The 18,823-nt window shown below is 46.5% G+C and overlaps 1 protein-coding gene across 9 annotated transcripts in view; it reads right to left on the bottom strand.

Annotated features, from left to right (window-relative positions):
- The window catches only part of ZNF385A (zinc finger protein 385A), a 197,635-nt gene that overhangs the window by 81,124 nt on the left and 97,688 nt on the right, over positions 1-18,823 (bottom strand). For 4 of the 9 annotated variants that reach the window (XM_081898770.1, XM_081898769.1, XM_081898771.1 and 1 more), the window contains exon 2: positions 5,649-5,833. The exons of 1 other annotated variant lie outside the window; for it this stretch is intronic. In XM_081898770.1, coding sequence (XP_081754896.1) covers positions 5,649-5,833 — 185 coding nt within the window. Of the gene's footprint in view, positions 1-5,648; positions 5,834-8,164; positions 8,188-18,823 lie in introns of those variants that run through there. 4 more of the 9 variants (XM_081898772.1, XM_081898773.1, XM_081898767.1 and 1 more) reach the window with 4 other exon arrangements.

The raw sequence follows: 18,823 nt of genomic DNA, 5'->3' as shown, positions 1-18,823 counted from the left end.
TTGGAATGATTCTTTTGTGAAATCGCTTTGAGATATTTGATGGGAAGCAGTTCACAAACGAAAGCAAATAAAGTCGAAAAATAAACCGTCAACAATCCATCTTAGCAAAGTGACAAGAAGTAACGATGTGGAGAATGTGTTTTGTTGGATTGTTTGGAGTTTCCTTGACGTGGGTGGGGGAGCTCAGTTTGCAACTGGGAGATCCTGGGTTCAAATCCGTGCAGGACACAAAGCAGCAGCCTCAACCTGACATACCTCTCAAGGTGATTGTGAAGGTAAAGACAATCAGGGGAGTCCTCCAGGACTACAGCTCTCATCATCCCTGGCCACTGGCTATGCTGGCCGAGGCTGATGGGAAATGGAGTCCGACTACATACGGAGGGCACTCCTTGAGTGGCAGGTGTGGAAGAGAATTCATTAAAAAGTTTACCTTCTCCACATTGCAGAGCGAAGCAACTCTACTATTTGCTTATACTGCTGCAAGATAATTTGCTGCTCTGCACAGCGGGGTCCCGACTCTCTAAGGGGGACTCAGCCTGGGACAGATGGCTCTCCTGTTGCTCCTCATTTCCCAAGTATAAAGTCATCGCTGCCTGGACATCCGCCATTCCAGATAGATATGTCTGGAGAGCACCCACCATCCCAGCAGGGACATACAAGGGCTGTGGCTCCCCCTGCAGACAACACAGGAAGGAAACCCACTTCTTCCTTATTCTTGTACTTTTAATACATAAAAGGCTGAACTGGACCCCCAGCCCCTAAACCAGGTTGCTGAAGAGCTGCAGAACAGTGAGAACAATCTGCAGTGGGAGAAGCAGCAGGCGTGGCAGTTTAACCCTTTACCCAATTCAAAACACTTTCCCTTGCAATGTAGCAAATGTGCATTCTAGGAGGGGTTTGGAGGGGGGAGAAGGGGGGAATGTCAACCAAGAAAAGGGTTAATGGCTCACCTGCTGCTTCTCTGCTGCAAACCTTGCTCCCTCTGCCAGCGCTTCCTGGAATTAAAGCTTTAGGTATAGTCTAGCAGGGTTTCAGCCTGCTGATTACAGGCTGCAGACCTAATCTCTCTCTCTCTCAATCTATCGCTGTCCCTATTTCTAACTCTATCCAGATGTGATTTTGGAAGGAAGGTAGATGCGATCAAAATAAACCCCCAAGTCACTCTAAAGCAGGGGTCAGCAAACTTTTTCAGCAGGGGGTCGGTCCACTGTTCCTCAGACCTTGGGGGGGGGGCTGGGCTATATTTTTTGGGGGGAAATAATGAACAAATTCCTATGCCCCACAAATAACCCAGAGATGCATTTCAAATAAAAGCACACATTCTACTCATGTAAAAAAACACCAGGCAGGCCCCACAAATAACCCAGAGATGCATTTTAAATAAAAGGGCACATTCTACTATGTAAAAACACACTGATTCTCGGACCATCCGCGGGCCGGATTTAGATGGCAATTGGGCCGGATCTGGCCCCTGGGCCTTAGTTTGCCTACCCATGCTCTCTTGCCTTCCCTGGAATCATGCAGTACAGCTTTCAGAGGGGTAGCAGTGCTAGGTTCTTGTAGCTAAAACCATCTAAAGGTTTGTGCACCTTCAAAGACTAATAAATTCAGGGTACCGGTAATTCTATCAGGGACGCAGGTGGCGCTGTGGGTTAAAGCCTCAGCGCCTAGGACTTGCCAATCGAAAGGTCGGCGGTTCGAATCCCTGCGGCGGGGTGCGCTCCCGCTGCTCGGTCCCAGCGCCTGCCAACCTAGCAGTTCGAAAGCACCTCCGGGTGCAAGTAGATAAATAGGGACCGCTTACCAGCGGGAAGGTAAACGGCGTTTCCGTGTGCAGCTCTGGCTCGCCAGAGCAGCGATGTCACACTGGCCATGTGACCCGGAAGTGTCTTCGGACAGCGCTGGCCCCTGGCCTCTTAAGTGAGATGGGCGCACAACCCCAGAGTCTGTCAAGACTGGCCCGTACGGGCAGGGGTACCTTTACCTTTACCTTACCGGTAATTCTAAACTGCAGCTATGTGTATGACCCAGATCGAACACTGCTCCCATGTCTTTTCTACCAGCACTATTATAGGACTCAGCAATGTCATCTGCAACACCAGGAGTTCATTTGTCTGCACATCTTTCAACAAGATATATGTCGCCATCTGCCAACAAAGTCCTTCTACAGGCCCATTTCTATGCAAAAGTTTAAATGGCAATATTGAGAAACCAGTGGAAGAATATTTCAACTTCCCAGGCTACTCTGTATCTGACCATACTGGGACAAAGGACCTTCAAAGGAAGACTGCAGCATGAAACTGCTGAATTGTAATTCCTCAAGAGGTTCCGTGCTATCGCTAGCGGATTGAATCAGCACAATCACACTGCTTACGTTAATTGGCTTACCAATGCCAGGATGCCTGTGCTATCGTCACATCTGTGCCTGCCTGTTTGTTTTGTGAATGGCCACTATTAAGGATATAATCATCACTATCTGTACCCTCTGCTCCACTTCCTTTCCTTCTGACCGCACTGATTACAATTATACACACCCATATTCCTGCAGCTCGGAATAACACTTCATGCATCTGATTAAGTGGATTGTAGTCCAAGAAAGCTTATTCCATTAAAAAGAAAAATAGCCTTTAGGGAGCCAGTAGCCAGTACAGCTTCTCATCTCTCTTTCTTTCTCTCTCTCTCTCTCTCTCTCTCTCTCTCTCTCTCTCTCTCTCTCTCTCTCTCTCCAGCAGAGGTCAGTCCAACATAGGCAAAGAGACCAAATGACTAAACACACCATCACCAGCTGAGAATACCTGCCTCCCGCCCTGCAGGAATGGGAATGGAGTCACTGCAAAAGAGCCTGATTACTGCTCTTTAACACATACACACGTCTTGGTTCCTAACCAATGACCTGAGCACAATCACTGATCTCCAGCTGCCCCCTGAGATGGAGATGAGAACTCTCCACAAGGCGGCAAATCATTACTAGGCATGCTCACATGGTACTTCGTATCTTAAAGGCCAGGCACACATGCAGTGAAGAGGAGGCTGCCCTCAAAGGTGTACAGCAGGGACAAGGAACCGGTGGCCTTCCATCAGCCCCAGCCAATGGCTAATGGTCAGAGATGATGGGAGTTGTAGTCCAGCAACATCTGGTGGGGGTGGGGAAACAGCTTCCCCATTCCTGGCGTACAAGTTGAGGTGGTCTGGTGGGCAAAAGATTCCCTCAGGCTCCCTTCCAGCTCTACAGTTCTATGATGCACCACGCATGCGGTGGATCTGATCTCCTCAACCCACATACATTAAAGGCTATGTTCCTTCATGAGAGCCAGCGTGGTGTAGTGGTTCAGAGCGGTGGACTCGTAATCTGGTGAACCGGGTTCGCTTCCCCGCTCCTCCACATGCAGCTGCTGGGTGACCTTGGGCTAGTCACACTTCTCTGAAGTCTCTCAGCCCCACTCACCTCACAGAGTGTTTGTTGTGGGGGAGGAAGGGAAAGGAGAATATTAGCCACTTTGAGACTCCTTCGGGTAGTGATAAAGTGGGATATCAAATCCAAACTCCTCCTCTTCTTCTTCACCACCTATTTGTGGCACCAACCTGCCATTACAGTGGTACCTCGGTTTAAGAACAGTCCGGTCTAAGAACGATTTGGTTTACAAACTCCGCAAAACTGGAAATAGTGTCCTGGTTTGAGAACTTTACCTCGGTCTAAGAATGGAATCTGAATGGTAGAAGGGCACCGGCAGCAGGAGGACTCATTAGGGAAAGTGCGCCTCAGTTTAAGAATGGTTTTGGTTTAAGAACGGACTTCCGGAACGGATTAAGTTCGTAAACCGAGGTACCACTGTATTATTATTTTTTACTAGCCTGACAAGACAAACTGAAAAACTAGCAAACTTCCAAAGCCAGCAAAACTCCCAAGCAAGGCAGTACATGTGAAAAGGATCTAGGAGTCTTGGTTGACCACAAACTTGACATGAGCCAACAGTGTGACGCGGCAGCTAAAAAAGCCAATGCAATTCTGGGCTGCATCAATAGGAGTATAGCATCTAGATCAAGGGAAGTAATAGTGCCACTGTATTCTGCTCTGGTCAGACCTCACCTGGAGTACTGTGTCCAGTTCTGGGCACCACAGTTCAAGAAGGACACTGACCAACTGGAACGTGTCCAGAGGAGGGCAACCAAAATGGTCAAAGGCCTGGAAACGATGCCTTATGAGGAACGGCTAAGGGAGCTGGGCATGTTTAGCCTGGAGAAAAGGAGGCTAAGGGGTGATATGATAGCCATGTTCAAATATATAAAAGGATGTCACATAGAGGAGGGAGAAAGGTTGTTTTTTGCTGCTCCAGAGAAGCGGACACGGAGCAATGGATCCAAACCGCAAGAAAGAAGATTCCACCTAAACATTAGGAAGAACTTCCTGACAGTAAGAGCTGTTTGACAGTGGAATTTGCTGCCAAGGAGTGTGATGGAGTCTCCTTCTTTGACCGAGTGGCAAGATGCTTTGGAGTGCATGTAAACACTTGACGAGCCAGTTGTCCTCCCTCTGCCCCCCCCCCACTCCAGCAGAAGCATGATGGTTAATTTCAGGGTCATGGGTGGTAGCCCCACGTTGGGCAAAATATTCCTGCGCTGCCGCAGTTCAGACTAGATGACCCTTGTGGTCCCTTCCAACTGTGCAGTTCTATGATTTGAGATCTCTTGTGATTTAAGGAGATGTGGTGCTGCAGCCTCCTTAAGTGAGCCATTTGAAGCGTGTGCTTAAAGCAGGCATAGCTAGCTTCCCTGGCCGGGGTCTGCGTTCAGATCTCCCCTGGAGGCTGATCCATTTGGCTCGCCCACCAACCCCAGCATGGCCCCCAGCCAGCCCCCACCTGACTGCCTTCAGAGCACGGGGCTGATAAAGCTAAGGTTGCAGCTACGATCCCCGTATAATAATAATAATAATAATAATAATAATAATAATAATAATAATAATAATTTATTATTATTTGTACCCCGCCCAACAGGCTGGGTTTCCCCAGCCACTCTGGGCGGCTTCCAACAAAGATTTAAAATACATTAAAATATCAGGCATTGAAAACTTCCCTGAACAGGGCTGCCTTCACATGTCTTCTAAATGTTAGGTAGTGATTTATCTCTTTGACATCTGATGGGAGGGCATTCCACAGGGCGGGTGCCACTACCGAAAAGGCCTTCTGCCTGGTTCCCTGTAGCTTTGCTTTTTGCAATGAGGGAACCGCCAGAAGGCCCTCAGCGCTGGACCTCAGCGTCCGGGCAGAATGATGGGGGTGGAGACACTCCTTCAGGTATACTGGGCCGAGGCCGTTCAGGTATACTGGGCCGAGGTGCATATTCCTGCCTTGCAGGGTTTGGAGTAGATGACCCTCAGGGTCCCTTCAACTCTATGATACAACCTGCCATGAGCTCTCTGGCACCACCTACTGTTGATCTCCCTGCCTTCCACCCTACCAGTCCCAAACGGGCCCCAGCCACCACTCGTCTCCAGGGCTAACGTAACCCCTCCCGCACCCTCATCTGTGAGCCCTGGGTGCCTCACCTGGCATTCCCAGGGGCCAGGTGTCCAGGTCAAAGCCCCTTTCTCTGGTGGGGGCAGAGGAAGAGAAGAAGGAAAGTAGGAGGAGTTATACAAACAGTCCTACCCGAGCCTGTACCTCCTGGGCCGGAAGCAGCCACGGCCTTACCGTGTTGAAACCTGCGAAGAGGCCCACGGCCGGCTGCGCCTCCATAGGGAACGACAGGAAGGGCTTGAGATCGAGGGGTTGCTGCATCATGGCAGGTGGTGGGCGCAGGATGGCCGGGATTGGGCCCGCCCGGCTCAGGCTGCCTAGGCAAGGAGAGACAAGGGGAAAGCATCAACAGTTTGCCCTGTGATGTGGGCGATGCAGAGGGTCAGGGGAAAGGGCACAGGAAAAGAGGCTAGGACCAAATGATTTTAAACTTGCACAAATTTTACAAACCAAAAGGACTTTCTCAAAGAGACTTGCGGAGTATATAAAAAAAAATGCAGTAACAACAATCCATGAAAGCAGCAGCAAGGAATGCAAATGAAAGCTTAGGGTGAACAAGAGCAAAAATGAATGGTTGAGGATTTAAATCAAGCTATTATCAGCAACGCTGGACATTTCCAAAGAACACAACAACTGGTTGTTACACATATCAATATCTCAAACTTAAAAACATCCAAATTCCCAGACAGGGCCTCACATTTCAAATCTGCAGAAAACTCATCTCAGACTATGTGTTTCAGATCCGAGCTTGAATCCAACAGTATTTTTAATTTGGGGAGTGCGTTTGGACTAAAGAAATCTTTTCAAGTTAAACACAGATTTTGAAGGGTTTTGGTGGGAGGTTTTTTTATGTTCCTTTGCAGCATAGATGAGATTGGCCCATTTTATTCTCACGCACCACAATTTTGCAAAGTAGATTATGTCAAGACGGGGGGCTTCCACATGTCAGTTTACTGTGGACTCAGTGCTGCTCATATTCAGCACATAAACACACAAATCCTGTCTAAACAGCAGCTCCAGATTAAACGGGTAAAATATAGGATGGTATTTTGACAAGGACAAGGTTGTGTGAGGACACTGTGCAGAACTTGCGTGCCCAATCAGTACCAAGTCCACAATAAATTGCTGTGGGAAAACACTCAGAGACAGATACCCAAGTGGACTTCATACTATTTAAACCCTGGGTCTACCCAATGGTGTCCAACCTACTGTTCACTACATTACAGCATGCTGAACTGAGCACACACGTGCTAGCTATGTGTTTCATGCACATATCTGTCAAAAGAAACCAGCAGCATAAATGAGAGAGTTGAGTTTGCAGGTTTGCACACCTGATAAATTAGGCCTAGGTGCCGGTGTCCTGTGGTTGTACCTGTCAACCGCTACTGTCACAAGCAAAAGTAGGTTCCAGAAATACAAGCGGGTTACTCTTGTGGGTGGCAAGTGGATCCCAGGAATCAAACCCTGCATTTGCCTAGAACAGTCAAGATATTCATTGCCAACTTGCTGGCCAAGGCTTATAGAAACTGACATGAAAGATATCCCAGAACAGCCAAAATAAGAGAACCTAATGACTGTTCTGTGGAAGAATGGAAGCCCTATTCGGATTAGTTAAAGAAATACTCTAGCATGATGAACTCGCGAGCAGGATTTGAACTATGAGCAACAGAAGGAATGAGAGATTATTGTATTGTTGTTATGGTATAGGGGCCTAGGACTTGCCAATCAGAAGGACGGCGGTTCGAATCCCCACGACGGAGTGAGCTCCCGTTGCTCGGTCCCTGCTCCTGCCAACCTAGCAGTTCAAAAGCACGTCAAAGTGCAAGTAGATAAATGGTACCGCTCCGGCGGGAAGGTAAACGGTGTTTCCGTGCGCTGCTCTGGTTTGCCAGAAGCGGCTTAGTCATGCTGGCCACATGACCCAGAAGCTGTACGCTGGCTCCCTCAGCCAATAAAGCGAGATGAGCACCGCAACCCCAGAGTCGGACACGACTGGACCTAATGGTCAGGGGTCCCTTTACCTTTACCAGGGTGCAGCAGAGGGGGAGAAATAAAAACACCATGGAAAACAGGGTGGGAAGTCAACAGAACAAAACAAAAAATTATTATGTATTGGAGTGTATATGTTAAACTTTTGAAAGTTGCAAAAATAATTGAATTAAAAAGGAAACTATGGCCCTCTACTTGTTGTTGGCCAGTTGTCAGAGAAGATGGGAAATGATGTCCAGCAACATCAAGAGCCTGAAAGGTTTGCTATCTCTGTTCTAGGGATTCTTTTAGCAAGCACACTCAGCCACGCTCCCCAGCGCAGTGAGTCTTGGGGCTATGACTGATAAGTCCTTGCACATGGCAAACGGGTTGGCTTGGGTGCCATAAACTTACCTTGCAGCTTTACACGAAAGGGTGCAAATCTGCAGCACACACTTGGAGCGCAGCAGCAAACTATACAGTTAGGGATGTGTTGAACTGGTCCAGCCCACCTAGAGCCAGATAGCCAATGGAAACACTGCAAATTATCTGACATCTGTGGAGTTTCCGCCCAAAAAAAGGCTTCTGCATGGGCATGCGTATTCCCTCCACCACCACAATCACACCGCCAAAAAAACAAAGAAAAAAAGCTGTTTCTCTCTCCCTCCTCGATTGCTTACATAACCATTTGTGCAGCCAGCCGTCAGTCCTGGAAAGTTCAGTGGTAATTGCACATCATCTAGTCGCCACTGTAAAGGCGGAAAAGAGCAACAGTGAAACTGGCATTCTTTCGCTCCCCGCTCTGCACTAAGCAGGGAGATGCCTTTTCACTGTGGAGGTGAAATTGGAAAGGGGTCTTGAGGTGAGCAGAAGAGGAATTGGTCAGTTTTGCCAGCGCTCTTTGCAGCCTCTGTAGGCAAATCCCCAAACTTGTACAAGGTGTTGCACATCCATTGCGACTTGCTGGGCGCCCTCTGCAACGTATTTCTACTGATAAGGACCCCTACAAAGTCACAAGGGAAGATTTTCTATTTCCCCAAAGCCTTGGTGTGCTTGGATGTGCCCTCCTAGAGCTTAATTCAGTGATGAAGCAAAGCGGCGGAATGTATTAAGTAAAACACAACTGTGACACCGCAAGGAGAGAGAGAAATCAGACCCAGACACTCACTGGTCCGTGGTTTTTGGGCCGTTTCCAACAGCAAGGTCATGAACAATCTCACAATGGAGAAGGAAGTGGATCATTGCAGTATTGTGCAAGGGGGTTGCAAGAGGGCTAAGATTGTTAGAGCTTATTTGAGCCAGAGAATAATTTGAGAAATGGGAAGGTTTGCTGGGGTGGGGTGCTAAAGCCTGCATCAGATGCAAAATTCAAGCTTTGTCAGAGTTTCAGGTTTCATTTTGTTAAAGCAAGTTTCTAGACCTTATGGCTGCAAATATATAAGTGTATATTTAAATTATATGTATGTATATATGGCAAGAAGCCTGCGAACAGTGTGATCCGGTTACTTAGAAGTAAGCACTGCTGAGTTCAGTGGGGCTTACACAGCCTAAATCTCAGAAGTAAAAGGGGTAGCTGAGTAAGTTTTAATAACAGGATATCGTTGCCCTTCATAGTTCCCACCTCTACATACCATACCCCACCCCATAACTAACAAAACAGAATACGTAATGAAGGATAGTGAATAAAATAAAATGCAGAATAAGTAAGGCAGTCTGCAAAAGTTTGCATAATATATACAGGTTGCAAAATTCAGCATCTCTGGATGCAGAACTTGGATTTGCCTGGGTGCATAACTGGTTTACGTCTGTATGACACCCAGTCCTGGGTACACACTTGTACAGATGTTATAATATATACCAATGCAGCACATTTATGCAAATCAAGTGTAGCTGCAGCACAGCTGCAAGTATTAAATGATTAATTGCTGTGTTTATATCAACCACAAGCTTAACATGCAGGTGAAAAGTCCCCACCGTCAACACACTGCCAGATCAGCACTTTCGTAAGGGCTCAACTCTATCCGGAAGGGGCCGACACCATCCTTGCTGTTCCACCTTTAATGTTAAACCAGTCCTCACACCCAGCTATGCCTTCCGGCCTCTGTAAAGAGTGGCAGATAGCTGAACACAGCAAAACAGTAACATAAAATTATGACGCTCCCTTCAAAAGCCTCAAAAGAGCTTCCGAGTATACAAACAAACTTAAATGCAAGTGATTGATTGACCGATTGCTTAAAAGCCAGACAGTTAATCGATTTGGAACAAAAAACCTTTGCTTCGGATGAGAGGCCTAACTTGCATATGATATATCAATGGGCTTATTCGCCACGCAGAATGAAGGCTTCTCTTGCTCTGAGCACAAACAGAACTGACATTTGTGAGGCCTGAATCCATAGAGAATCTCCATCGTTCTTGCTACTGGACTTTCACAGCTGTGGCTCTGACTCCAAAGCTGCTCCCCTCACCTTAGGGGCTTACAGCGCCTGCTGAACTGATGTGCTACACAGCCTGGGAATGACAGTGTGAGAGCAAGTGGGCTGCTAAACTGGTTTGCTGCCTGTCCTGGTCATTCAGAGACAGAGCGAACAAGAACAAGGCAAACTGTCGTGTGTGGACTGCCTAGGCATACCACAACTGATCAGTATACCCTGCAAATGTCCCTATTTCCCAGGGACAGCTCCGGATTTACAGATGCCATCCCGGTTTCTGAAATGATCCCAGAATGTCCTGCTTTTCTTTGTTGTTGTTGTTGGTTGTTGTTGTTGTTGTTGTTGTTGTTGTTGTTGTTGTTGTTTAGTCGTGTCCTACTCTTCATGACCCCATGGACCAGAGCACGCCAGGCACTCCTGTCTTCCACTGCCTCCCGCAGTTTGGTCAAACTCATGTTGGTAGCTTTGAGAACACTATCCAACCATCTTGTCCTCTGTCATCCCCTTCTCCTTGTGCCCTCCATCTTTCCCAACATCAGAGTCTTTTCCAGGGAGTCTTCTCTTCTCATGAGGTGGCCAAAGTATTGGAGCCTCAGCTTCAGGATCTGTCCTTCCAGTGAGCACTCAGGGCCGATTTCCTTCAGAATGGAGAGGTTTGATCTTGCAGTCCATGGGACTCTCAAGAGTCTCCTCCAGCACCATAATTCAAAAGCATCAATTCTTCGGCGATCAGCCTTCTTTATGGTCCAGCTCTCACTTCTATACATCACTACTGGGAAAACCATAGCTTTAACTATACGGGCCTTTGTTGGCAAGGTGATGTCTCTGCTTTTTAAGATGCTGTCTAGGTTTGTCATTGCTTTTCTTTAGGATGTCCCTATTATCATCGGGAAAATGTTGGAGGGTATGGAGTTATGCAACTCGCGAGGAAAGGAGATAAGCAACTCTACAACCTTTAGAAGACATCTAAAAGGCAGCACTATATAGGGAAGCTTTTTTTTAAAAAAAATTAATGCCTTTGCTTTGTACATTGCATTCTTTCTGGGACAGCTGATGACTTTATGTGTTGCGAGCGGGGGGGGGTCCTTCCTTGGAGTAGGGCTGATTTGGCATGTGGCATCCCCTAAAGGCCTGGCACACCAGCCTAATAATAATAATAATAATAATAATAATAATAATAATAATAATTATACTCTGCCCATCTTGCTGGGTTTCCCCAACTGTTCTGGGCGGCTTCCAACCGAATATTAAAAACACAATAGAGCATTAAACTTTAAAAACTTCCCTAAACAGGGCTGCCTTCAGATGTCTTTTAAATGTAAGATAGTTGCTTATTATCTGCTGGGAGGGCATTCCACAGGGCAGGCGCCACAACCAAGAAGGCCCTCTGCCTGGTTCCCTGTAACCTCACTTCTCGCAGCGAGGGAACTGCCAGAACGCCCTCGGCGCTGGACCTCAGTTCTTTGGTCCAAAGGCAGTCTGGACCTTAAAAGTGGTCCACAATGTTCTCTTTCCTGTCACATGGCACTGGCCTAGGAATGGGCAAGTCTTTCAGTTTTTAGTTTCTCTGTTTAATAGGACGTCCCTATTTTCATTGGAGAAATGTTGTAGGGTATGAACAGATCAAGTACAGTAGCTGGTGTCGAGTGCAGACACCCCTTGAGGATGCACAGAGAAGATCACACCTGTGCGGAAGAATAACCAAAAGAAGAATAACCTTTACAGCTTTCACACAGAGGGTGCCCCCAAAAGCCCATTTGCAAGTGGCGGCAGCTCCATGCGAAATCTGTAACTTTTGCAAGTTGCAAACCCTGTGGATTGGCACACTCCCTGCAAAAGGGTCGCCAAAATAGAGCAATCAATATGATCTGGAACAACTCTCTTAAGAGGGAGGTTCACAACATTAGGGCCTTTTTAGCTTGGGGCCTTTTAGTTTTTAGATCTGAGCTGTGGTTTGAACAAATCATTTAAGATTCTTTGCCTTTTACTTTATATAGGGATATCTCTTGTCTTCCTTCTTATTTAAACTCTGGGCAGGATCTCTGCAGGTGAACTCATTGATACAGGGTTATGATTATAAAGGTCACTCACAGCTCCGCAGACTTTTTGCTGACAACCTCTCTGTTCTTTCAGATCCCCAAATGCCTCTTCCGCAAGAGAAATTGGCAAATTTAGCTTTGTGACAGGGCTGGGCATGAATTTTGATAAATTGGAGACAATGTTTTGGAAGCTGGGGCCAAGAACATGGCTGTTTATTAGGTGGCGCTTTTGGTATCAAGGTGTGTCTGACTTCCTTGAAATACCTGGTGGTTCATATGTCACAGGATTTGTCTGGACTTAGGTTGAATTATGTACCTGTTTTGCAATGTATTACATATGACTTATGATCCTGGCATCCTCTCAATTTATTCTTATTAGGCAGGATTGCTGCTATTAAAATAATAGCCCTCCCACAACTTCTTTTTTTTCTTCCAAGCCCTCTCAATTTTTATCTCAGACAGGATTATGAAACAACAGCAATCAATTTTGAACCGTTTTATTTTGTGAAACAAGAGGGCAAGATGACTGACCAAACTTCCTTACGCTAAATCTCAAGCTGCGGAGAGTGTGGGTGTGAGAGACAGACAGACTGTATTTTGATGCCTTTCAATTAGGGCAGATTCTTTTTACGGTCTCTTGGGGTCAAGACTAAAACTTGGATAGGGTTGGAGGCAATGAATGAAATCAACAGCTTAATAATAATAATAATAATAATAATAATAATAATAATTTTATTTACACCCAGCCCTCCTCAGCCAAGACCGGGCTCAGTACGGCTAACAACCAATAATGAAAACAAGTTGGTTGAAATACAACTTAAAAAACAAGATTAAAATACAACACTAAAACATTAAAATGCAGCCTCATCACAGGAGGAGAAAGGAAAAAAGAAAGAGGGGGAGGGAATCAAATTGATTCTAAGCCAAAGGGCAGGAGGAACAACTCTGTCTTACAGGCCCTGCGGAAAGAAATCAGATCCTGCAGGGCAGTGGCGTAGCGTGGGTTGTCAGCACCCGGGGCAAGGCAAGTAATTTGCACCCCCTAACCCGTGGATTTGCGCCCCCTAACCCTAACCCCCAGATGTTGCGCCCGGTGCGGCCGGCCCCCCCTGCACCCCCCACGCTACGCCACTGCTGCAGGGCCCTGGTCTCATGAGACAGAGCGTTCCACCAGGCCAGAGCCAGTGTTGAAAAGGCCCTGGCTCTGGTTGAGGCTCATCTAAGTTCCTTAGGGCCCGGGACCTCTAGGGTGTTGCTATTTACGGACCTTAAGGTCCTCCGTGGGGCACACCGGGAGAGGCGGTCCCGTAGGTACGAGGGTCCTAGGGCACTTCTTTCCCTACCAGCCACCCAGGTAATGTGGAAGAAAGTGACAAATCCTTTCTTTCATTGTTCAGTTTGGCACAAATGGCACAAGAAATGAGAACCCTTTCTTTCTGCAGTGATCACTCTCCTATTTCATCTGCCATATCAAGCAAGTGTGCTCTGAGTTCCATAATGCACAAAGTGGGGCTGCCACACTAGTTGCGGGACGTCTTTGATCGATCTATCCCTTTGTCGGCACAACAAGTTACAGATAAGATTAGGGGCACTTATGATACATTGGGCCAGAGATTTTGGTTACAATATACAATTGGCTGATTGGGAAAAAGTATGGAATGAAAATATGAAATTTGCTGCATGTACGGTGTTAAAGGAGAATATTATGAAAATGGTATACAGATGGTACATTACACCCGTAAAGTTAGCAAAAATGTTTAAAACATATAATAAGTGTTGGAAATGTAAAGAAAAAGAAGGATAATTTTTTCATATGTGGTGGGAATGTAAGATGGTAAAGGGTTTCTGGGAAATGATATATAATGAGTTGAAAAAGATGCTTAAATATACATTTGTAAAAAAAAAAAACAGAAGCCTTTTTGTTAGGAATAACAGGAAGAGAGATAAATAGAAGGGATTATAAACTTTTTCAATATGCAGTAACAGCGACAAGAATATTAATGGCCCAAAAATGGAAACAAGAGGAACTACCGACTTTGGATGAGTGGAGAATGAAACTTATGGACTACGCAGAATTGGACAAAATGACTGGAAAAATCAGATATCAGAAAGATCACAAATTCATCGAGGACTTGGGAAAGTTTACGGATTATCTGAAAAACATATGTGATGAACAGACGACGCTAGTGGGTTTTAAAGAGGTTTTGTGATAGTATAAGGTATATTGTATATAAGAAACAGAGATGGAAGGATAATACTAATTGGCAATATTATATATAGAAAATGCGTGAAGATAGGAAAAATGGATGATTGATGGAGGTGCTGGTGGAGGTTCAAAAACTGGAAACTTGAAAATATGGTTGTATGGACTAATTTGTAAAGGAAAAATCTAATAAAAATTTATATATAAAAAGATTAGGGGCACTTCTACTAACTGACTGAGGATTCACTAAATTAGCTCGTTTTTGCAGGAGCCTTCTGTTGAGAGAACAGCAACTACCGTAAGTCCCCACACAGCTTATAAACTTCTCATTGCTACCTCTCCAGAGTGCAGAAGAGGCCTGGTATTCTACTGAGGACCACCTTCTCTTCTTTTTCTGGCCTTATGGTCCTTTGGGAGAGAGGTACTGGACAGGAAGTGGGTCCTGGTCTTTGGGATAACCTTTGGACCCCTAAGCCCCTGTCTTCTGTTTCAGCCACCATTCGTGAGAACTCATTGAAGACTGCTCACCACTGGTGTTGCACTCCATTCTTGCTTGCCAGAGTTCAAGCACTGGGCAATGCCGTTTATGTTGGCAGAACCGCATTGAGAAGGGGACTTGACGGCACCTCTGGTGGGCTTGTCCAGGGGTAGGCGTCTTTGGGGAACACGTGGTGAAACAAATTGGGGTTATTATTGGGGAAAGTGTGATGTTGGAGTCCAAATTGTGTTTGCTATCAGTGTTTGAGGAGAGTAATGTAGCTATTGTGGGAAAATAACTAGTAATTTATTTAATGGTCTTAGCTTGATTGGTCATTTCACAGGGCAAGAAAGATTCTTCACGCATTACTTTGGATAGATGGCATTCAAAGGCATTATTTATTACTGTTTGAGAGAAGCTAACCCATCATTTAAAGACTCTTAGAGCCCAGGCAGAGCCAGAGAATTTTGCCGCAGTTTGGTGGGAGTTTTATCTCATACACAAGCATGAACAACCATTTCAGACTTTCATTCCATCTGAGTTTATTGGACAGAATTTTTAAACTTTTGCTCATTGTCCTTTTGATCCCTTCCTCTGTTAGCTCAGTGGATGTCCTGGGTATTATTAGATGTATTGTAAGAATACGTTACAGCTACTGTTTTAGGTCACTCTCTTGAAGGTACGTCGTATCATCCTGCCTGCTATTTATGACTTTCTTGTCTATTAATTTTTTTTTAAGGCAAGTAAAGGTGGGGGTGAGGAAGAAGGCTTGTTGGAGGTATATACATTTGTGGATGGTAGAGAGAAAGTGGATAGAGAGCAGTTTTTCCCCTTTCTCACAAATCTAAAGAACAGGGCTCATCCAAGGAAGCTGAATGTTGGAAGATTTGGGAAAGGCAAAAGGAATCACTTTTTCACGCAGCCCATAGTTTAACCGTGGAACTCACTGCCACAAGATGTGGCAACAGCCACCAACCTGGATGGCTTTGAAAGAGGATTAAGGGGGGGAAATGGATGATAAGGCTATGAAGCTATTAAAGCGACCAGCCTTCTTTATGGTCCAGCTCTCACTTCCATACATCACTAGCTTTAACAATACGGACCTTTGTCGGTAAGGTGATGTCACTGCTTTTTAAGATGCTGTCTAGGTTTGTCATTGCCTTTCTCCCAAGAAGCAGGCGTCTTTTAATTTTGTGGCTGCTGTCACCATCTGCAGCGATCATGGAGCCCAAGAAAGTCTCACTGCCTCCCTTTCTTCCCCTTCTGTTTGCCAGGAGGTGATGGGCCCAGTGGCCATGATCTTTGTTTTTTTTGATGTTGAGCTTCAGACCATATTTTGCGCTCTCCTCTTTCACCCTCATTAAAAGGTTCTTGAATTCCTCCTCACTTTCTGCCATCAGTGTTGTGTCATCTGCATATCTGAGGTTGTTGATATTTCTTCCAGCAATCTTAATTCCGGTTAGGTGATTCTACGTTACTGGAATCCAATCCCCATCATCTCTGACAGTTGGCTATCCTGGCTGAGGCTGATAGGAGCTGGAGTCAGGCGACATTCAGAGAGCACGACATGGGCTACATGGCGACACGGTGTCACCGCTTTGTGTCATCATAAAGCCTACCAGTTGGAGGGCAAAGCTTCCTGTCCACCTCATAAGGGTTTGCTGGGTGGGGAAACCAGCCAGTGGCGTAGCGTGGGGGGTGCAGGGGGGACCGGCCGCATCGGGCGCAACATCTGGGGGTTAGGGAAATCCACGGGTTAGGGGGCGCAAATCCGCGGGTTAGGGGGCACAAATCCATGGGTTAGGGGCGCAAATTACTTGCCTTGCCCCGGGTGCTGATAACCCACGCTACGCCACTGAAACCAGCTGCCAGGATGCATGAGAGGTTCCCTTGCTTCCATATGCTGGCTTTTGCACCCCCAAAAGCGACCAAAAATGCTGCACCAACTTCCCAGCGTGGATGGTGAAGTTGGAGGAAGCATTTCAGCTCAGCCCCAGCTTTCACCCCAGAGATGCAAGGATAGAGCAACGCCACTCTCTGCATTCACAAAGAATCATAGGCAGTTTTCAACATCATACCCCAAGGTGCAGAGTAACTTTGATTCTAGCCTCCCTCACCTACCTCTGTGGTCTTCGCCCCAGCAGAGGAGAGCAACGATGCAACAGGAAGTGAGGAACCAGCCACAGAGATAGAGGGTCAGCTGTCCTTGCAGCGACTGCGTTCTCGGTTCCTGTTACAGGCACGAGGGAGAAGCCCATCCCCACCAGCCCTGCCCCATGGCAGAAGCCCTCCTAAGTTGATGGGGTTCCCACGAGGCTAAAACACAGCCTTAGCCCTCCAGAAGGGAAACTTGCCCTGCTGAATCCCGCCCTAATATCCCTTTGTTCCTCCAGCCCAGGCACACGCAGAAGTGCAGAGTCAAAATCTACCTGCTGCTTTAAAGGCCGCCTGTGTCCTTGCTGTGCCCGGCCTGCCCCTGTCACAGTTGCTTGGGAGGACTAGGATGGCGCGAGGGCTTAAAGGAGATTAGCGTCCACTTTTACCCGGCAGGCACAGTGGCAAAGTTCCAGAACAGGAGCTAGAGGATCCCTCCAGAAGACCAGGGAGATAATAAGGGCCTTCTGGGTTTCAAATCATACACACACAGAGAGAGAATGAAGCCAAATGCATTTACCTAATGCTTCCACAGTTATTACCTATAAACTAAGGGCTAATCCACATTTACCTTTTGCCTTGATCTTTCCAGACACTGGTCTGTCCTTAAAAGCTCCATATCTGCATATTTTCTTTTTATGCTCAGGAGCTTTCCCCGCAAAAACCCAATCTTTAGTGTTATTTGTTTTTTGTTTGTTTGTTTTTACATACCGCCCTTCGTCAAAAGATCTCAGGGCAGTTTGACAATCCAAACTAAGGGATATGATTTCCAGGTAGACTTGAACTCTAGCACATCTCAGATTTAGAAAATAATGCCCTTACCTTCTGCATGTTTACTCGGGAGTAAGTCCCACTTTGCTCCCTCGGGCTTACACCCTATTTCCTGGTTGTAGGCATTTCTGGAGAACTGCACAAAGAACTTTGGCAGGTTGTCCCGCTCACCTGTCAAAATTGGGCTGCAGAGATGGGAGGATGAGGATCTGGCCAAGTCAAAAACAGTCCCCCACTCTTGCCCTAACAAGTTAGGAACTGCATCCGAAGCTTGCTTTGAAGGGAGCACTGTGGGGTTGAAGAAAACCCATCTGCTCTCTATAGATATCTTCCCCCTCTTTCCTCACAGTAAAACAGCTCCTTTCTTATCCATTACGTGCAATGTTGCAATTTTGTGTTTTGCCTTGGTACTTTTGGTTCTTCAATGGCTACAACACAGAGCAAAACCCTCTGACCCTCTGAGCAAGTGCTAAATGTCAGGAGACCAACTATGGTGCTCAGGAATTAGATTTCTGCAAGCCTCTGCAGCAATGGCAGAAAGGAACAGCTATGAAAATGAAGTCTGGAGGTGGTGGGGGGAATGGGAAATGAGACGGGATGACTTGCCCATCACGAGCGCCACAAGTCGCTTGACTGACAGCTTTTCAAAGATCTAAATACAGAGAAGGGGGATTTCCCCGAATTCAGCAGTTGAGCAATTTGAGTTTCTACCCATCATGCCCACCAGCAGCAGCAAAATTTATTTTGAGGGAGGAAAACCATCCGAAACCATCTGCCTGTGTTAATGCAAGCATGTTTTCCTCCCTAACGAGGCCACACAGAACATCAATAAAAGATGGCACTGCAATTTGTGTGGGTGGTGACAGAAGGGTGAGTGTGTGTGTGTGTGTGTTTGGGCTTGTGTATAGTAAGGAAGAGAAGGCCTGACGCTTTGCAATAATGATCTGGGGCTGGGAAAATGTCATGCACCTGGTGCTGCTGCTGTTGTTTTTGTGAAAAAGAAATATGATACTAGAAGTGGACATGGACACACACACACCCTCTCTCCCCACAAGCCTGAACAAGGCTGGCACCTAAGAAACTGATACAGTGGTACCTCATGTTACATACGCTTCAGGTTACAGACTCCGCTAACCCAGAAATAGTGCTTCAGGTTAAGAACTTTGCTTCAGCATGAGAACAGAAATTGTGCTCCGGCAGCGCAGCAGTAGCAGGAGGCCCCATTGGCTAAAGTGGTGCTTCAGGTTAAGAACAGTTTCAGGTTA

This window comes from Podarcis melisellensis (genome assembly GCF_964234715.1).
Source record: "Podarcis melisellensis genome assembly, chromosome: 2".
Classification (NCBI taxonomy): Eukaryota; Metazoa; Chordata; class Lepidosauria; order Squamata; family Lacertidae; genus Podarcis; species Podarcis melisellensis.
Note: the sequence above shows the minus strand (reverse complement) of the source record. Positions and strands in the feature narration are given on the sequence as shown.